Here is a 19,869-nt window from a genome sequence, read left to right on the forward strand (position 1 = left end):
CAATTTAAGTCCCCATTTTGGAATGCAGCACATATCTACAGGTCTGAAAATTCCCCTTCCTGGGGGCAGTGGTGGTTAAGGCTCTGGGTTACTGATCAGCAGCTGCTACTGTTGGACCCTTGATCAAGGCCCTTAACCCTCTCTGCTCCAGGGGCACTGTATCATGGCTGACCTTGCGCTCTGACCCCAACTTCCTAACATGCTGGGGTATGCAAAGAAAAGAATTTCACTGTGCTGGAATGTATATGTGACCAATAAAGACTTATTATTATCATCATCATTATCAAAAGTCTTAGGCACAGAAAAACACACAAAAGATTCTGTCAAGTAGAGTCACGTTCAAAATAATGTTTCTGTATATCAAAATGAAATAATGAAAATAATTGTAATGAAATAAAGCCTAAATTATGTTTTTTTCCCACTAGCCCAGTCACCTGGGGCAAGTGTATTTTGTGTCCAGATGATGCTGTTGTTTTTTTTTTGCATTCATAGTTGCAGACAAGTATGTTCAAAGTTTAAAAAAATGTTAAAGAAAGTAAAAACCCTCCTTGTTGACTTTATCAAAACAATGGTTCAAATATATGTATAGTGTATTTAAACTTAATGCAATTCATGTAATGCTGTAACTAGGGGTTAAATTGGTATTTGTTATGTCGGGGGGCTCTGTGGTTTCAGGCTTTCGAGGGGTGCACATGTGTATGCAAAGCCTACAAAATCTTATCAGTTGACAAACTGTAAAATATAAGTTAAGAGAGCCCTCTGCTATGAACACTAAAATGCTGATCAAAATCATTGTAGATGCTGGCAGTGTGCAAAGCTACATCTGATGACAATAAAATATTTCTGTAGGCCTGTGCCCTCTCCTTTGTGTCAGTATAAAATATAGGAATGATGTATCCATTAAAGAAGAGAATATAAATACAAAATATTAAGAGTAGAACGGTGAATTAGCACCCTGTCCAAGGTGTTACCCCGTCTTGTGCCCCATGCTCCCTGGGATAGACTCCAGGTTCCTCATGACCCAGTAAGGATACGCGGTATAAAAAATTGATGGATTGATGGATGGATTAAGAATTAAGAGTAGAACAGTCTTTTCATTAGGAAAATTAAATTGGAATTGAGTTATATCCTACAGCATTACAATACACAAGTTTTACACAGTTCCATCAAAGGGAGCCCAACAAATTCCATAACTTCAAAATGTGCTCAACTCATTACACTTAAGTCCATCATAGAGAACACAAAATTAAGCCTATGACATAAAAATGCACAAAACTCTTATCAGTATGACCAGTTAATTCATCAGATCCCAGATGGGCTGATATGTGGAAGCCTGTATGGTGTCACATCTCTGCCTACAAATGCTCTGCAGACCTTCTGGTAGCTACCCACTTCCGAACATATTTTTATGGGGTCCCAAAAGATAAGAGGAGGCATTAATTTTAATGAACGTTAGAGCAGAGACATTCTAGATTTTCAGTTGTGAACGTAATTGTGTCACAACTGTATTAATTTCTGAAAAACCTCTCTGACACTCTTCACTACTCACAGCAATTATCTCCGCTGCATATTTAAGCTTCAGAAGGGACTTGTGCATTGATACACTGGCATTCTCCGTATAATCCGTATAACTCTGCTTAACACCAGAGAATCCTATTTTCAAATGATCACACAGTTCTCTCATTTCATTTTCCCCATACACTAAAGGTAGTGGGCTTGGCCATGTGTTTTTATCCAACACATGATTTTATGAAAGAGTGATTCCTCTTCATTTGTGCCCATCTTTGTTTGCATGCTTTTGCATAGTGCTTCATAGAACATTGTGGGATCTACTACTTTCTGCCTGCTGTCACTCTGTAGTAGAGCTGCAACAACTAATCGATAAAATTGATAATAATCGATTATGAGAATTGTTGTCAACGAATCTCATTGTCGATTAGTTGGTCTGCACATGGCATGGGGTGCTCACTACATTACTTCTGTTCTGAAAACAACCATTGGAGTGTAACTACTAAAGTTGTGTCCCAAATGACATACTATACACTTACACTTTGCACTATACACTCTACTGTCTAGTGTATGAATTTTAGAAAAATAGTATTGTCTCAAATGGTACACTAGCGTTTTTTTTACTAACTGGAAGTATAAGCCCTCAGTGGCACATGACGTCATACACATAATGTAATGCCACTAGCTTTAGCAGATACCCAGAATCAACGACAGTGACTTCCTTCTGTTTACTGTTTATGTAAACATTACCTTTTATTCCCAACATGACCTCAGTCACCATCAGACGGAGGCATAATCATCAAGTGAGTGAGGAAGAAAGTGTGTGACCTCCAAGTCTTCCAAGATAGGGGGGCATCTTATATTAAACACCATGGAGAAGATCAAACTTTACAAAGCAGAGATTGTGTAGCACGGAAGCACGACAGTGATGCCTGAGCACAAACTTATGTTTGTATCCAAAATGCTCCACTGTGTGCAAGGTGTTGGGGGAAACTGGTGCAAGTTGCTTAAGAGGTTTAGTTTAATTTAAGTTCATTGTCATTATATGTTGTATTTGTGTGCATTCAGTGTAAATTCTGTCATTTATTATAACGTAAGTGATCTATTAGTAATGAGGCCGTATTGCTCCTCACTCGGGGTGTAGGTGCAGTGATACACAGTGTGAGCATGAGTAAGATATGTAATGTCTAATTAAAACACTATGCTCAAAAGTAAACAGAAGTAGAACAATATGCCTAAAGGCAGTGAGTAACAGAAACTGCAAGGTGCAGTGAAAGTGAGTTTTTATTATTAATTCAGGACTGTAGTTTAATTCAGTGCTTTTTGTGCATGCATAAAAAGTACTGCATAAATACTATTATATAATATAAATTTATATATAATGTAAACTAATATAAGTATTTATGCATTATTTTTTTTTTATCGATGCACAAAAAGCACTGAATTAAACTGCAATCCTAAATGAATAATATTCTGGTGTGTGTCTGTGTGTATTGGGTTCTTTTCAGTCTTATATAATTGGATAAATAGTTGTGTAAAGTTTTAGTCTGAAGTTTATATTTGTAACACTCAGTTTGTGTATTTTATTTTAAACGGAAAAAAAAATGGTACTGAAACTTTGCCCCCCCTCAATCCGACTAACCAATCAATCGGAAAAATAAAATAATACGAACCCCCCCCCCCAAAAAAACCAAAAAAACAAAAAACAACAACAAAAAAAAAAACGGCCAACTAATCGATTATGCAAATAATTGTTCATTGCAGCCCTACTCTGTTGTGTTATGCCATTAAAAGCCACACAAACAGTTTTGTAGAATGGACCACTGTCTGGGTTCCTGCTGCCTTTTAATCAAATTCACTGATTGAGACAGTTTAATGTCTTTGGCCTACAGAGCCTCAGAGAGGTCTTTTAGTGCATCCATCATCAGACCAAGGTTTTTCACAAAAGCAATTGAACTCAACTTTGCTGCTAGCCCATCATACATATATCTTTCACTTGAATTTTGGCTCACATCTCTACTTGCAGCTATGAGGTGATTATAGAGTGCAGCATATATTGTCCAAACAGCTTTTACTGTTCTGAAAGATGAAGCCACCCACCTTATCCCTAGGACTCTACCAGTCCTTCTTAAACATACACTTAATTCATAGACTACAGCATCAAGCTCTCTTAGTTTTTTTGGTGAGTGATTATACAAACAAGTGTAACTTGTTAAGGAAAGCTGTGAAATAGTTGGTCTCTGTGCTGTGAAATAGTTGCCTAATGAGGTGCTTTCATGCACAATAACAGTCAGCTTTGCTCGGGTCACCCTGATGCTTGCTAATAATGCTTGCCTCATCTCTTTGGCTATAAAATTCACATTGTCTGTACATGTGACATTTGAGTGAAGAACACGTCCAACATTCACACCATTTTTTCATCTGAAGGTCTATTAATCCTGGATAATCAGAGTAAGGCTGGTTATTTTTTGCAATATAGTGTGCTGTTCTGAAGATGCTGAAACTAAAATATCACTGTGTTTTCAGAAAACTTGATTCTAGAGCTTTCTAACATTGTTTTTTCACAATGTCTTCTGATAATTTGTGACTGTGTAACAAACTATGCTCATAAATTTTTTTTTTCCTCAATGATTTCTTTTGTTTTTCACTTGTGTCGCCATATGGGTGACATTTTCGCCATTCAGTGGAAAATGTTTTTCCCCATTCTCAGTGCCACAAGTGACCCTGCTTCATGACATGTTTTACATCCCATTTTTAATTTTTAAGTTGTGAAAAATGGATACGTCTTGGTGAAATAATCATATTGATTGGTGTTCCAACAGTCTGGCAAGTCCTCCATAACTCCTCCTACACTGATTACTTTTCCTGCTTCTCTCTTCTGTCCCTCTCTCCTGTCCAATGTCTGGCATTTCCTTCTCCTGTTCACTCTCCTCCTCTCCTCTCTCCTGTCCACTCTCCTCCTCTCCTCTCTCCTGTCCAATGTCTGGCGCTTCCTTCTCCTGTCCACTCTCCTCCTCTCCTCTCTCCTGTCCACTCTTCTCCTCTCCTCTCTCTTGTCCGCTCTCCTCCTCTCCTCACTCCTGTTCAAACTCCTCTGCTGCTCCCTCATGCCCTGTTCTGCTCGACTCTGCATTTAAATTATTTAAACAGATTGAAAATACGCTGAAGAACAACAAACCAGAATTATCTCTCAATATTTAATATCTCAAGAAAAACACTCAATATTGACAATATTGTTTATAACATGTATGTCACGTAATATTAGCTTAAACTTGGCCTATGTTTTAATTTGTAACTATTTATTTATTAGTCATTGGATAAAGTATACAATAGTGATGATCTTAAAAGGAGGACAAATGAGCGTCCGGCTCAAGGTTGTGCCAGTAGACGGACATGGTATTTTAAAACCGGACTGTCCGGCCTAAAATCGGACAGATGGCCACCCTATTTAGCATTTTTATTTTAAACAGTTAACAAATATTGCTGTATTCAGTCTTGTCATGTATCAGTTCATTACATGTTATCTCGCATTAAGCAGTAAAAAGCGCCGCGCTGAATTACTGCTTGGGCTTGGCTTCTGTGAGCAGTAAACCCCACCTTCTTTGATTTGACTGGCCATCTCAAACATTTTGACATGGATGAGTGCTGTTAGACTGCTGCAATGAGCTGCAATTAAATAGATTAATCATTTTGAGTCAAGTTGGCCGCGCGACATTTGCCTGGGCCGACAGAATACGTAAATGTACTATCATTCGTTCTTTATATATTTACATAGCAATGGGCCGGCCGACATTGTCCAGCAGCCAACCGGGAAACTCCTAGTACTCCCTATGGCCAGTCTGCTCCTGACACCATATGATATGAAACGAACTCAAGAACAGTAGGTGTTGTAGCCGCTAGAATATGCTAGTAATCTAACGTACCTGAGAAAAAATTAAGTGTTCAGAAGTTTGAGATTGGATCATTGGTAGGAAACAAACTTATGACTTATAGTCTTGTATAATACGAGAGCAAAAAACATAAATGAAACCTTACGTACACTTCACACCAAATGATGACAGTTATGACCTTATGACACTTCACGGTTACATTTACATTACATTTACATTTATTCACTTAGCAGACGCTTTTATCCAAAGCGACTTACAAATGAGAAAGATAGAAGCAAAGCGATATATCAAGCAGAGAACAATACAAGTAGTGCTACCATACAAGATCCATTAATTGAATTCCAGAAGAAGCAAAGTGCAGAGTAGAGGTGTAAGTGCAATTTTTTTTTTTTTTTTAAATTTATTATTATTATTTTTTTTATTATGAGTTGGTTAAGTGTTTATGGAAGAGGTGGGTCTTTAGCTGTTTTTTGAAGATGGTGCGAGATTCTGCGGTCCGGATTGAGATTGGAAGTGCATTCCACCACTGAGGAACAGTTAGTGTGAAGGTTCTGGAAAGGGACCTTGTGCCACGCTGAGTTGGAACTGCTAAACGTCGGTCGCTAATCGATCGCAGATTGCGAGATGGAGCGTAGGCCTTCAGGAGAGAGTTGAGGTAGGAGGGTGCTGTCATCACGCTTGATGATTATGGCTTGCAGCTCATGGAAATAAAAAATCCAGTATCTCAAAATATTAGAATAAACAATTTATAATACAGAGATGTCGACCTTCTGAAAAGTGTGTTAATTTATGCACTCAGTACATGGTTGGGGCTCCTTTTGCATGAATTACTGCATCAATGCAGCGTGGCATGGAGGCAATCAGCCTGTGGCACTGCTGAGGTGTTATGAAAGCCCAGGTTGCTTTGATAGCGGACTTCAGCTCATCTGTATTGTTGGGTCTGGTGTCTTTCATTTTCCTCTTGACAATTCAGGTCAGGTGAGTTGGCTGGCCAATCAAGTAATCACAGTAATACCATGGTCAGCCAAGTCCTGCTGGAAAAGGAAATCAGCATCTCCTTAAAGCTTGTCAGCAGATGGAAGCATGAAGTACTCTAAAATCTCCTGGTAGACAGCTGCATTGACTCTCGACTTGAAAAAAAAACACAGTGGACCAACACCAGTAGATGATATGGCACCCCAATTCATCACTGCCTGTGGAAGCATCATAATGGACTTCAAGCAACTTCGCTTCTGTTCCTCTGCACTCTTCCTCCAGACTCTGGGACCTTGATTTCCAAATGAAATGCAAAATTCACTTTCGAGATTAAAGGCTGAGGAAACCTTTGTAGGTGTTTTGAGTTAATTAGCTTACTACAGCTCTTCTCAGGTCGACATTTCTATATTATAAATTCTGTATTCTAATATTTTTTTGTGATTCTAGATTTTTGATTTCCATTAGCTGTAAGCCATAATCATCAAGATTAAAAGAAAAAAAGGCTTGAAATATTTCACTTTATGTAAAATGAATCTAGAATATATGAAAGTTCCACTTTTTAAAAAAAATTCAATTATGGGAAAAAATTAACTTTTTCATGATATGAAATTTTTTTAGATGCACCTGTAATACTGAATAGGACAAGACACATAGTTCCTGTGATGCACTTGCTGAAAATTTTATTCAGTATTGTATATTCACAATACACCACATACAGTGCTTCAAAATGTGTCAGTGAAATTTAGCAACATCTGAACAAACAATTGTTTGGCACATTATAATGATTTAAAAGGAAATCCCCTACCCTGGACAGTATACACATTTGTTTCCCTTTTGCTGTATTAAAGCAGTTAACTATGCCCATACTTCATGACATTATGTTATGTAACACTTTTTTTTAACATAGTCAGTTAGGTTTCCAGGCAACCAAAAAGTGAGATTGGGCACCACATTGAAGCTTTTGCCTGGTGTGCTAGCTAATTAAATTTGTCCACTCCTCTTAATATCCTCCTAAAGACAAGTACCTTTTGTTTAACAATTATCTGTGGAGGAAAAAACCCTTTTTTTACTGACACACTAAAGGAGGAGACATCAATAATGCAAGAATTTAGGGTGTTTAAGACTGTTGCAAAACACTGTATCTTATTCACTTAATAACCAATTAACACTGGGCTTAATATGGGAGTTGTTCACCACTGGAGTAAAAGTCTGCAGTGAACAGGCTGCAAACAAGTTCACAAAAGTTGCTATCTAGTGTTACTGCTCTCAACTGCACACTGTTTTAGTTGGGTGCCTTGGGCACTTAAAAAACTGAAACAAGGAACAGCCCAAATAACAGCTCTGTTCCACAGGAACTACCCCAAGGACATAATCTCTCATATCCCATTCAAAATATTGAATGTTAAAAAACTTTTCCTATTCAATCACAATGCAATTGCTTATCTGGTTAGGTTGATCTACATTGTGTGGGTGAAAGGGGAATTTTTCTTTTAAAGTTTTATCACCTGGGGGGCACAGTAGCTTAGTCGTTCGCATGCTTGCCTCGCACCAGCAGAGTTGGGGGTTCGATTCCTGCTTATGCATTTAAGTTTGTATGTTGTCCCCATGCTTCAGGGGTTTCCTCTGGGTACTCCGGTTTCCTCCCCAGTCCAAAAACATGCATTGTAGACTGATTGGCGTTTCCAAATTGTCTGTAGCATGTGAATATTTGTGCAGTTGTGCTTTGAGATCGGTTGGCACTACATCCAGGCTGTCCAATGCCTTGTACCCTGAGTCCCCTAGGATAGGCTCCAGGCTCTCCGTGACCCTGTGTAGGATAAGCGGTACAGAAAATGGACGAATGGATAATTTTATCACCCGTTGTGAATCTTTCTGCCTTTAAGGAAGTCCATACTGTGCTTAACACAGTAATGTGATAATGGAAAGAAAACAATTTAAAAGTTAAAGCTGCAAGCAGCGATGAACAGGCCCTTTGCACCCAGGTGCATGTTGGGGCTGCTCTGCCAGGGGAACGCCATTCCATTTTTAGCACTTTTTTATCACTTGTATGTTGTTAGGAGTGTAACACAATGTGAAACATGTCAGTACAAGTTGCCAGCAGGTGGCACTATGACTATAAATGAATATAGGCATGTAGATGTACTCCGGCCAGGATTCGTATCAAACGTGACATTAGGTGGAGATTGAATGTTGTAGTTTTGAGTTATAACAACTTCCTGTTTCATGGCGAAACATCGAGCTTTGTGAGACTGCCACACCCACACCATGCAGTGAAAACTCAAAAGCTTCGCAGGCCAGGATTCATATCAAATATGTGAAGTTTGGTACAGATTGAATATTGTATGCTTGAGTTATAACAACTTCCTGTTTAATAGCAGGAATAGCATGCTTTAGCACTTAGCTAAGTGTTGCTCACATGTTTTAACATGTTTCTAGCATGTTGCTACCATATTTAGAATTTGCTGGCATATTTTTATATGTTGCTAGGAATACATAAGTGTAAAACATGTCATTTCCTGTTACCAGCAGGTGGTGCTATGACTATAACTGAATATTGGCATGTAGATGTCTTCAAGCCAGGATTCATATCAAACGTGAAGTTTTGGGAAAATTAGGCATTGTATGCTTGAGTGATAATAACTTCCTATGTAATAGTAGTAATAGCATGCTTTAGCACTTAGCTAGCAAGTGTGGCTAGCATGGTGTAACCTGTTTCTAGCATTTGCTAGCATATTTACCACTTGCTGGCATATTTTAATATATTGATAGGAATGCATCACAGTGTAAAACATGTCACTTCTGGTTGCCAGTAGGTGGCACTATGACTATAACTGAATATTGGCATATAGATGTCTTCAGGCCGGGACTTTTATCAAACTTATGTAGTTTGGTGCAGATTGGACATTGTATGTTTGAGTTATAACAACTTCCTGTTTCATGGTGGGACATCAAACTTTATGAGACTTCCACGCCCACGATGTGTATCGAAAACTCAAAACCTTCACAATTTAATATCGTCAAGGCCTTTTGATGAGACTGATCGAATATGATGTCAATCCGTTGAAATCTTTAGGAGGAATTTGGTAAAGTACGAGGCCTGTTGAGTTTAGAGCATGGGTACAAGAGACATTTTGTACGTATTGGCACGTTACACATGTACCGAATTTTGTACATGTAGGTGAAATGTAGCGTGTGGTGCACATCGTTGAAATTTTGTAGCTGGCACTATTGAGTCATTTTTCCTCACTCCATTCTAAAATCTGTATCAGATGTAAATGTTCACCATTTTTGTGGTGTGTGCAAAGTTTTGTGAGTTTTTGAGCATGATTAGACCTCAAAATTGTGATTTGTTTCATATCGAAAATTGTCAGGCCGCCACAGACACGCCCTTTAATCAAAACTCAAAAGCTTAGCCATTTAGCATCGCGAACGCTTTTAGATTATACTGACTGAATATGATGTTGAGCGGATGAAATCTCTAGGAGAAGTTCGTTAAAATCGTGGCCTGGAAATGGCTGTTGCCAGTAGGTGGCGCTATGCTATAACTGAATATTGGCATGTAGATGTCTTCAGGCCCTGACTGTTATCAAAGTGATGTTTGGAGCAGATTGGAAATTGTATGTACGAGTTATAAAAACTTGTTTCATGGCGAAACATTGAAATTTGTGAGACTGCCACGCCCACGGCGTGGAGCCAAAACTCAAAAGCATCACAATTTAACATTGCTAAGGCCTTTAGATTAGACTGATGAATATTATGTCAATCCGATGAAATCTCTAGGAGGAATTCATTAAAGTACGAGGCCTGGAAATGGCAAAAACAGCAAAAATTTAAGAAAAAAATCACAATGGCTGACTTCCTGTTGAGGTTAGGGCATGGATTCAAGAGACTTTTTTGTAAGTATTGGCATGTTACACATGTGTACTGAATTTCATGCATGTACAGTATCTCACAAAAGTGAGTACACCCCTCACATTTTTGTAAATATTTGATTATATCTTTTCATGTGACATCACTGAAGAAATGACACTTTGCTACAATGTAAAGTAGTTATTGTACAGATTGTCAAACAGTGTAAATTTGCTGTCCCCTCAAAATAACTCAACACACAGCCATTAATGTCTAAACCACAGGCAACAAAAGTGAGTACCCCTAAGTTAAAATGTCCAAATTGGGCCCATAGTGTCAATATTTTGTGTGAGCACCATTATTTTCCAGCACTGCCTTAACCCTCTTGGGCATGCAGTTCACCAGAGCTTCACAGGTTACCACTGGAGTACTCTTCCACTCCTCTATGATGACATCCCGGAGCTGGTGGATGTTAGAGACCTTGTGCTCCCCCACCTTCCGTTTGAGGATGCTCCACAGATGCTCAATAGGGTTTAGGTCTGGACACATGCTTGGCCAGTCCATCACCTTCACCCTCAGCTTCTTTAGCAAGGCAGTGGTCATCTTGGAGGTGTGTTTGGGGTCATTATCATGCTGGAATACTGCCCTGCAGCCCAGTCTCTGCTTCAGTATGTCATAGTACATGTAGGCATTCATCGTTCCCTCAATGAACTGTGCCGGCAGCACTCATGCAGCCCCAGACCATGACACTCCCACCACCATGCTTAATTGTAGGCAAGACGCACTTGTCTTTGTACTCCTCACCTGGTTGCCGCCACACATACTTGACACCATCTGAACCAAATAAGTTTATCTTGGCCTCATCAGACCACAGGACATGGTTCCAGTAATCCATGTCCTTAGTTTGCTTGTCTTCAGCAAACTGTTTGCGGGCTTTCTTGTGCATCATCTTTAGAAGAGGCTTCCTTCTGGGATGACAACCATGCAGACCAATTTGATGCAGTGTGCGGCGTATGGTCTGAGCACTGACAGGCTGACCCCCCACCCCTTCAACCTCTGCAGCAATTCTGGCAGCACTCATACGTCTATTTCCCAAAGACAACCTCTGGATATGATGCTGAGCATGTGCACTCAGCTTCTTTGGTCGACCATGGTGAGGCCTGTTCTGAGTGGAACCTGTCCTGTTAAACCTCTGTGTGGTTCGTGAGGGTCTTGGCAATCTTCTTATAGCCTAGGCCATATTTATGTAAAGCAACAGTTCTTTTTTTCAGATCCTCAGAGAGTTCTTTGCCATGAGGTGCCATGTTGAACTTCCAGTGACCAGTATGAGGGAGTGTGAGAGCGATGACACCAAATTTAACACACCTGCTCCCCATTCACACCTGAGACCTTGTAACACTAACAAGTCACATGACACTGGGGAGGGAAAATGGCTAATTCGGCCCAATTTGGACATTTTCACTTAGGGGTGTACTCATTTTTGTTGCCAGCGGTTTAGACATTAATGGCTGTGTGTTGAGTTATTTTGAGGGGACAGCAAATTTACACTGTTATACAAGCTGTACACTCACTACTTTACATTGTAGCAAAGTGTCATTTCTTCAGTGTTGTCACATGAAAAGATATAATCAAATATTTACAAAAATGTGAGGGGTGTACTCACTTTTGGGAGATACTGTAGGTGAAACGTAGCATGAGGCGCACATTGTTGAAATTTAGCAGGTTGCGCGATTGAGCCATTTTGCCACACTCAATTCTGGAACCCCTATCAGATGTAAATTTTCCCCAGTTCTGACACATGTGGAAAGTTTCGTGAGTTTTTGGGTACATTTAGGTTCTCAAAAATGCGATTCATTTGAGAAGAGAAGAAGAAGAAGAAGAAATGGAGCAGATCCAATAGGGCCTCACTTCATCGGTGCTCAGGCCATAATAATAATAATAACGAGGGGTCCCCCTCATAGGGCCCTTGCATGTCATAACCACAGCAAACTAGCAAATGTATGTCTCAGTTTTAAAGCGTGTCACTAATCTTGATTTGCGTAGACAGATGAGTGAGTGATTATTATACTAGGGTTGTGTATTTCAAACTACACTAAAATTTATGTAAAACTTACAACAGTAATTTAGGTCAGACTGTATAATGTTTTACAGTACATTCCATATAATAATACTATGACTTGTAGTTACCATGTTGGTGTTCAGGAAGGGCCCATGGGTAACAGTGCACAATTTGAAGCTGATCAGATGACCAAGATATACTCAATATATATATACAGTGTTTGCTGACTGCAGCTGAAAAAGGGGCATACCAAAAATGCATATTTTATAGGGGGCAAAATAAAGCCCATTTGATTGTGTCACAAAATTACCACTTCCTATTTGGCATGCCGTCATTCATTGCCATAGCAATGACACATCAACAGACCATATTCAGATGAATATTGCATGTTAATTTGTAGAGTTTGGTGACTACTTTTCAGGCAAATCACATAAACTCTCTGGTACCCCAGATAAACCTTAAAGACATCCATATAAACTACTTCAAAGTGCAGCATAACTATTTCAGTATAGAGGTGGTATAGGTATAACTTATAGTTGGCATGTTTGTGCAATCAGGAATGGCCCATTGGAAACCATGCACAAAGCTGATGAAACAAACCAGGTTATACCCACTTCCTAACCGATTTCCTGATGGGCCTTAAGCACAAAGTTGTCCGGCTTGATGTAATCTATATATTACAGAGGTGACTGTAGTTAAAAAGTGATGTGCTACAGAGCATCCCAAAACTGCTTATTTTGACGGGGGCAAAACAGAGACTGCCCCCCCCTCCACAAACCCACATGTGAACTATTACCTAGGCGTAATGGTTAACAACACTGATGTTTGTGCCAAATGTCAAGTAAATTTAAGCACTCCAGGTGCCTCAAAACATGCCTAATATGTAAAGAAAGGAATGATAACATTCAATTGGTTTCCATGGCGACATTATAAAAGATACCAATAAATCCTTACCAATTTCACATAACCATTGTCTTGACACTATTCTAGACAGGTTTGATCAACTTCAGGTAAAAATGGGAGTGCTATTACAAAGTATGTAAAAAGGGCCACACTTCCTGCTGCCAGTTAGTGGCACTATGACCATGCCCTACAATAGTCACATCCATGTGATTAGCCCACAAGAAGAAATAAAAATCAAAATTTTTATTTAAATCACAAAATACAAACCAAAGAAATGAGCTCTTCCTGTATCTCATTTTTATGCAATAAGTTTATCTTCTCACCATGGCAACACTTCACAATTTACAACAACCTTCACAATTTAGCATCTTCAATGTCTTGGCATGATGTTGGCCATGTTTGGTGCCTGTCACATAAATCTCTCACAAAAATGTCAAAATCCAGGGCATGCATTTTTTCAAACAAACCAAAATGGCCGACTTGCTGTAGGGCAGAACTAATACAAGCCAATGGAAAAAATGTCTGTCATGGTGAGAACAATGTCCCCACCAAAACTTGTCATAATCGGACAAACTGTGGCAACCACGGTGATAAACTCATTCGGAAATGTTAGGGGGTGCTATGGAGTCCACTGGCCATACCCAGGACAAATGACAAAAGAATGATAGACTATTGACAATCTTTGATGGGTGTACCAAGTTTCAAGAGCATTCGAGTATTCCAAAGGCATGAAATATGCATTTGCAAACTAGGGGCCGCTGTGGAGCAGATGAGGCATTTGTATGCCAAATTGCGATAACAAATCAAAAGCTATCTTAGGACAAATGTATTTGTAAACTTTCATAAGTTTTTAGCCATCGTAAGCCCCTAAAAACACCACGGGAAAATGTCAAAATCCTATATTCCATCCAACATGGCTGACTTCCTGTTGGGTGGAGTCAAAACTTTGTCTTCCATCATGAGATCAGTAACCATACCAAATCTTGTGCACCTCTGAGCAACTTCATCCCTACCATTGACTGCGTTTGGTGATGCTGTAGAGCTCCTCGACCACACCCAAGCCTAAACACTACATAAGTTTTTGATTTTACGCAGGTCTGATGCTTGTGCTAAATTTCATGAGTTTTCATGTATGACAATTTAAAAATTAAAATGGGTGAATGTGTTAAAAATAAAAATAATAATATAGCTGCAAGCAGTGATGATGGGCCCAAGCCCGGGCGCCACCGCCACCCTGGTGGCTTTAGGGCAATTGTGCATGGCGGGTAATGTGCATTTAAAGTGGGTTAATGTAAAAGAACTATGTCACAATTGTTTGAATATGCCACATTTACTGCAGCCAGCTGGTGCCACTATGACCACGAGCCACAACAGCCACATCCATGAGCTCATTAAATTTCAGATAAATTTCATTTAATAGGCTGTCATAGGTCGATATCTAATGAGTTTGAAGTTATCATTTGCAGCTCAAAATTTTTTAAGTCCAGAAATCTATTATTTATCTTGAGGTCTTTTTTAAAAATATTTTTAACCTAACTATTAAACTAATTATTTAAAACTATATTGTCAGTGCCCTACAAATGAATTGATTCTATGCCTTTATTTTGTTATTCAAAGTTATAGAAAAAGACAAGAGATTTTTTTTTAATCCTTTAATGCTATGATTTCAAAGCATTTCAAAAGTTACACACTTCCTGCTGCCTGTTGGTGGCACTATGACTTTGACTCACAATAGTTGCATCCATGTGGTCGGCCTCCTTCAACGAACATAAAGCTGAAGTTTTATCCAAATCAGTCAAGGAATGCAAAAGTTATAACACACTTCCTGTTTCCCTTTTCTCACCATAAATTCGTTTCAACGCCACGGTCAAACCGTTCAAGATATCAAAAAGTTTGGTGGCGATTGGAGGAATTCCCTAGGAGGAGTATATCAAATTCCAGAGCATGTGTTTTTCAAACAACCCTAAATAGCTGACTTCCTGTTGGACGGATGACAATTGTCTACTGAGTTTCATATATATACGTAGGTGCTAGTATGTATCCAAGATTTCAGATTGTTTTCAAGGGGGCACTGTAGAGCCCCCCTGCCACGCCCATGTTCCAGCTTTGGCTGGCCCTAATGACCGCGGATTCTGATTGTAAATTTTTATGAGGTTTTGAGCATGTTAAGAGCCCCAAAAGCCCCCGAAACATTGAAGAAAAATAATTAGAATAATCCTAAAGAAAACAATAGGGCCTTTGCCCTTTCAGGGCTTGGGTCCTAAATAATAATTGTGAAAAAACATTCCAAAAACAATAGGGCTTTAGCACCTCTGGTGCTCAGGCCCTAATAATAATAAATGGAGCAGATCCAATAGGGCCTCACACGTCGAGCCCTAATGACACATCACAAATTGTTTTACTAATTCTGCACTTATACAGTGAATAGAAAATTAATACACCCTCTTTAAAATTGTTACATTTTGTTGAGTAAACATCATGGATTTAAATGGGACTTGTTTTCCCTGATTCAAACAACACAGCATACTACATGAATGCAATTCTTTTTTTTTAATTTGGAAAAAAGGAGAGTGTTTAATTGACGGAACTGAAATTTTCTTATTTTTTTAAGTATACCCTCACCCCACCCCCCAGAGTCAATACTTGGTAGAGGCACCTTTGGCAGCAACTGCAGCTACAGTACAGCTACCAGTCTCTTTGGTTAGCTCTTCAAAAGGTTGCATATCTTGATTCAGAAATCCCCCCGCCACTCCTCTTTGCAGAAATGTTCATGCTAGGAGAGGTTAGTTGGTTTTCACTGATGGACAGCAACATTCAAGTCATACCATAGATTTTTTTGATTGGATCCATGTCAGGGCTTTGATTAGGCCACTCCACAGCATCCACCTTGCTCCTGCATTCATGCCAGAAAGTTCTACTTTGGTTTCATGTGCCCACAAAACTTTCTGCGAGTTTGTTGCAGGATTCTTCAGGTGCCTGTGCAAACTTCAAACTCGACATCAGATGTTCATTTTTGAGAAATTGCTTTCTTCTTGCCACCCTCCCTTATGGGCCAGATGTGTGTAATATCTTTGATAATTTTGTATTATGCACGTTTTCCTCTGTTGGTCATAAATCCCTGTAGATCTTTCAAAGTTGGCATTGGGTTCCTGGTGGTCTCTCCCAGTCATCCAGTTTCTATGGACATCCAGATTTTTGTGGTGCTGTGCACTTTCCAGTTCTTAATGAATGACTTAACTGTGCTCTTAACTATATATTGAAAGCCATGGAAATCTTTTTATAATCCTGTTAACTGCTGCGATTTCACAGAGGTGTGGGGAAAATTAACTGACTATGTGACCTTGAAGGCAAGGTTTTTCCTGAGATTGTTTAAGGGATGTCATAGTAAAGGGGATGTATAATAATCAAACCAAGATATTGTAGTCGTTCATTTTTAAATAATTTTAGGAGTGTTTTTATTGTTAGCTTTTTACTTCGACATTAAGTGTTGTGTGTAGATTAGCAAAAAAAAATTATTTAGTCTAATTTAATTTCAGTTTATTGGTCAACTGAATGTCAAAAAAGTTAAAGGGGGTGTATTAATTTTCTATACACTGTATATCAATATTATATGTACAGTATTGTTATGGTCATTGAACTTAAACCTGAAGTGGGTGATCTTCATTTTACTTTTTTGTTATGAATGTCATATATCTATCATATCATTATGTATACTGATTATTGAAATATAGCATAGTATTATACATTTGACATTATAATATATAATGATACAGCATATTGTCATACTTTATGTACAGTACTGCAGTGCTGTAGGTTGTAGTTTGTACTTTAGTTTTTTGGTATTTTGTTTAGTATTTTAGTATCTGTGTAGGTTATTCATAATATGTATAGGTTTTTCAGTAGCTCCAGCTACAGTGTGTTTTCTCTGTCTTTCTGTAGGTGCCTCTGAGCAGGGTCAGTTTCACGCTCTGAATGTACTGGAATGGAAAGATGTGAAAACAAGTGCTGGAGCACAAGTGCAGCTGCTACAGATACGCAACCCATGGGGCAGGAGGTGCTGGGAAGGAGCCTGGACTGAGAGGTGGGTGCGGTATTTTCCAGATTATGGGACATTATTTTTTGCCATCTTTGCTCTGTCTTATAATTTGAAGTTGTAAATTTTGCATTAGCCTAATTGCAATATGCAGGTAGCAGTGAGAGTTTGCTGCCACACCAAATAAAATTGCATTCTATTATCACAGTTGTTGTCATACAGAACAATAACACGACTATTAACATTACAATAACATAACTTTGAAAGCTCCATTAGGGAACATGATTTAACCATGTTGTTTAATTTGAGCCACAGTCAATTAACACTAACAGTATTAAAGTTTAAACAATAGAAGTTAAAATTGATTCAGATTAATGGCTTAAGGACAGCAGTACAATAATTTGAAACTCATCTCTGAGTAACAAAATAATAATGGCTATTGTAATGCAGACGTGCAGACGTACATGAAATATAACACAACCTCCTTCATGCTCTCCCCATTCCCTCTCTCTGTCTCCTTTTCACACATACACACATGCTTTAGAGGATATGGGTGGACTTTGCTGGACCCCTCGTGCTCTGCAGATCTGTTGGGCCACACAAAGGAGGGAGAATTCTGGGTAGATGAGATGGAATTTCGGCAGAAATTTGATGAAGTCACTGTAGGATATCCAATCAGTGAGGATCATTGTCTTCAGAGCATTTACACGGGTACCCATATGTTTGATTCTTGTGTTCTGTTCACCACTTAGCAGTAGACATCCTACTGACTGACTTTGGGATATTTCATCAATACCAATTTCGCTCTATTTATAGCAATATAAACAATATTTATATAAAAAAAATAGAGCTATAACCAATGTACCCACGCTGCCTATTAGGTTTTGTATTGATTACAAAGCACTGTTTCTGATATTCAGAGCTTTAAACTGTTTCTCTTTGGCATAGCTTTCTTGTGTTTTGAAGGAGTATAACCCATCCTGAGCACTTTGTTTGCTGTGGCACGCCTTCTGTTAATCCCAAGGATCACTTGCATCTCAAATAGTGGAGGATTTTCCTTATATTACTCCTAAACTCTTGAATAGTGATACAGAACATTTGAAATGTGCGATGTTTGTATGTTTTTAAAATCCTACTTTTTCACCTGGGCTATTTATTGTTATAAAAGAGTCTACAACTATAAACTTTTTAATGACTTTGAATATTTAATTCAGAAAGTAATTCAGCAGTAAAGTTTTAATTATCTGAAAGCCTCTTCTGCACATGAAATAAAGAGCTTAACACATTTAAAGTGTACGTAACCATCTTGTTAAAACTATTCTTTAACAAACAAAAATTACCATTGACAAATGATAATCATGCCTAGACCAAAATGCTTACTTACAGTGGTGCTTGAAAGTTTGTAAACCCTTTAGATATTTCTACATTTCTGCATAAATATGACCTAAACCATTATCAGATTTTCACAAATCCTAAAAGTAGATAAAGAGAACCCAATTAATTTCAGGTAATTAATGTCAGGTCTTTGACTTGGTCATTCCAAAACATTAACTTTATTCTTCTTTAACCATTCTTTGGTAGAATGACGTGTGTGCTTAGGGTTGTTGTCTTGTTAGATGACCCACTTTCTCTTGAGATTCAGTTCATGGACAGATGCTCTGACATTTTCCTGTAGAATTCGCTGGTATAATTCAGAATTCCTAGTTTCATCAATGATGGCAAACTGTCCAGGCCCAGATGCAGCAAAGCAGACCCAAACCATGATACTACCACCACCATATTTCACAGATGGGATAAAGTTCTTATACTGGAATGCAGTGTTTTCCTTTCTCCAAACATTGCAGTGTTTTTCTTTCTCCAAAAAACATTTTTCCATTAGCCTTCTGGCTTGTCCACATGCTCTTTTAACTGCAGAAGGGCAGCAACATTCTTTTTGGAGAGCAGTTTTTACAACCCTGCCATGCAACCCTGCCATGCACACCATTGTTATTCAGTGTTCTCCTGATGGTGGAATACAGTATTAGCTAATGTGAGAGAGGCCTTAAGTTTCTTAGAAGTTACCCTGGGTTCCGTTGTGACCTTGCGGACTATTACCTGTCTTGCTCTTGGAGTGATCTTTGTTGGTCGATTCCCCCTTGAAGCAGCGTGCTCTAAGCGCGAATGCGCGAGCACCTGCTTTTCCGTTGTTGACTGTAATGACATCTGGACACGTGTGTTTTGTTTATGTTTCTGTCTCCTCCCTGTTCTGTCATTGGCTGGGATTTCACGTGGGTTTGAATTGCTCTCAGCTGCTATCGGTTTAGACGCTGATTATGTCCGCATATATACCGCGCGCCTCCCAGCACACAAGGCGGAAGATTAAATGTTTATAGTTAGTTTAGCCCGTGTCATAGTCATAGTCACGGTCCATGTTTAGAGTTAGTTTGCGCTGGATTATCCGCTTCCAGTCCCTCGTCATAGTTTGTTTCTTGTTTTGTTTATCGACCTAGATTCCTGCCTTGCCCCGTGTATGCCTGTTTACCAATCGCCTGACCTCTTGCATGTTTGTGGATTACGTTTTGGATCACGTTTTGGATTTGTCTGCCTGTCTGTCTTTCAAATAAACAACTGTTCATCCAGCACTTGCATCCGTCCTATCTCTGCTCCGTCAC

The 19,869-nt window shown here is 38.9% G+C and overlaps 1 protein-coding gene across 8 annotated transcripts in view; it reads left to right on the forward strand.

The window, feature by feature from the left end:
* The window catches only part of capn10 (calpain 10), a 56,725-nt gene that overhangs the window by 19,814 nt on the left and 17,042 nt on the right, over positions 1-19,869 (forward strand). For all 8 annotated transcript variants that reach the window (XM_047153646.1, XM_017461901.1, XM_017461900.1 and 5 more), the window contains 2 exons: positions 17,125-17,266; positions 17,763-17,929. In XM_047153646.1, the coding sequence (XP_047009602.1) occupies positions 17,125-17,266; positions 17,763-17,929 (309 nt within the window). The remainder of the gene's footprint in view (positions 1-17,124; positions 17,267-17,762; positions 17,930-19,869) is intronic.

Source organism: Ictalurus punctatus, chromosome 20 (genome assembly GCF_001660625.3).
Source record: "Ictalurus punctatus breed USDA103 chromosome 20, Coco_2.0, whole genome shotgun sequence".
Lineage (NCBI taxonomy): Eukaryota > Metazoa > Chordata > Actinopteri > Siluriformes > Ictaluridae > Ictalurus > Ictalurus punctatus.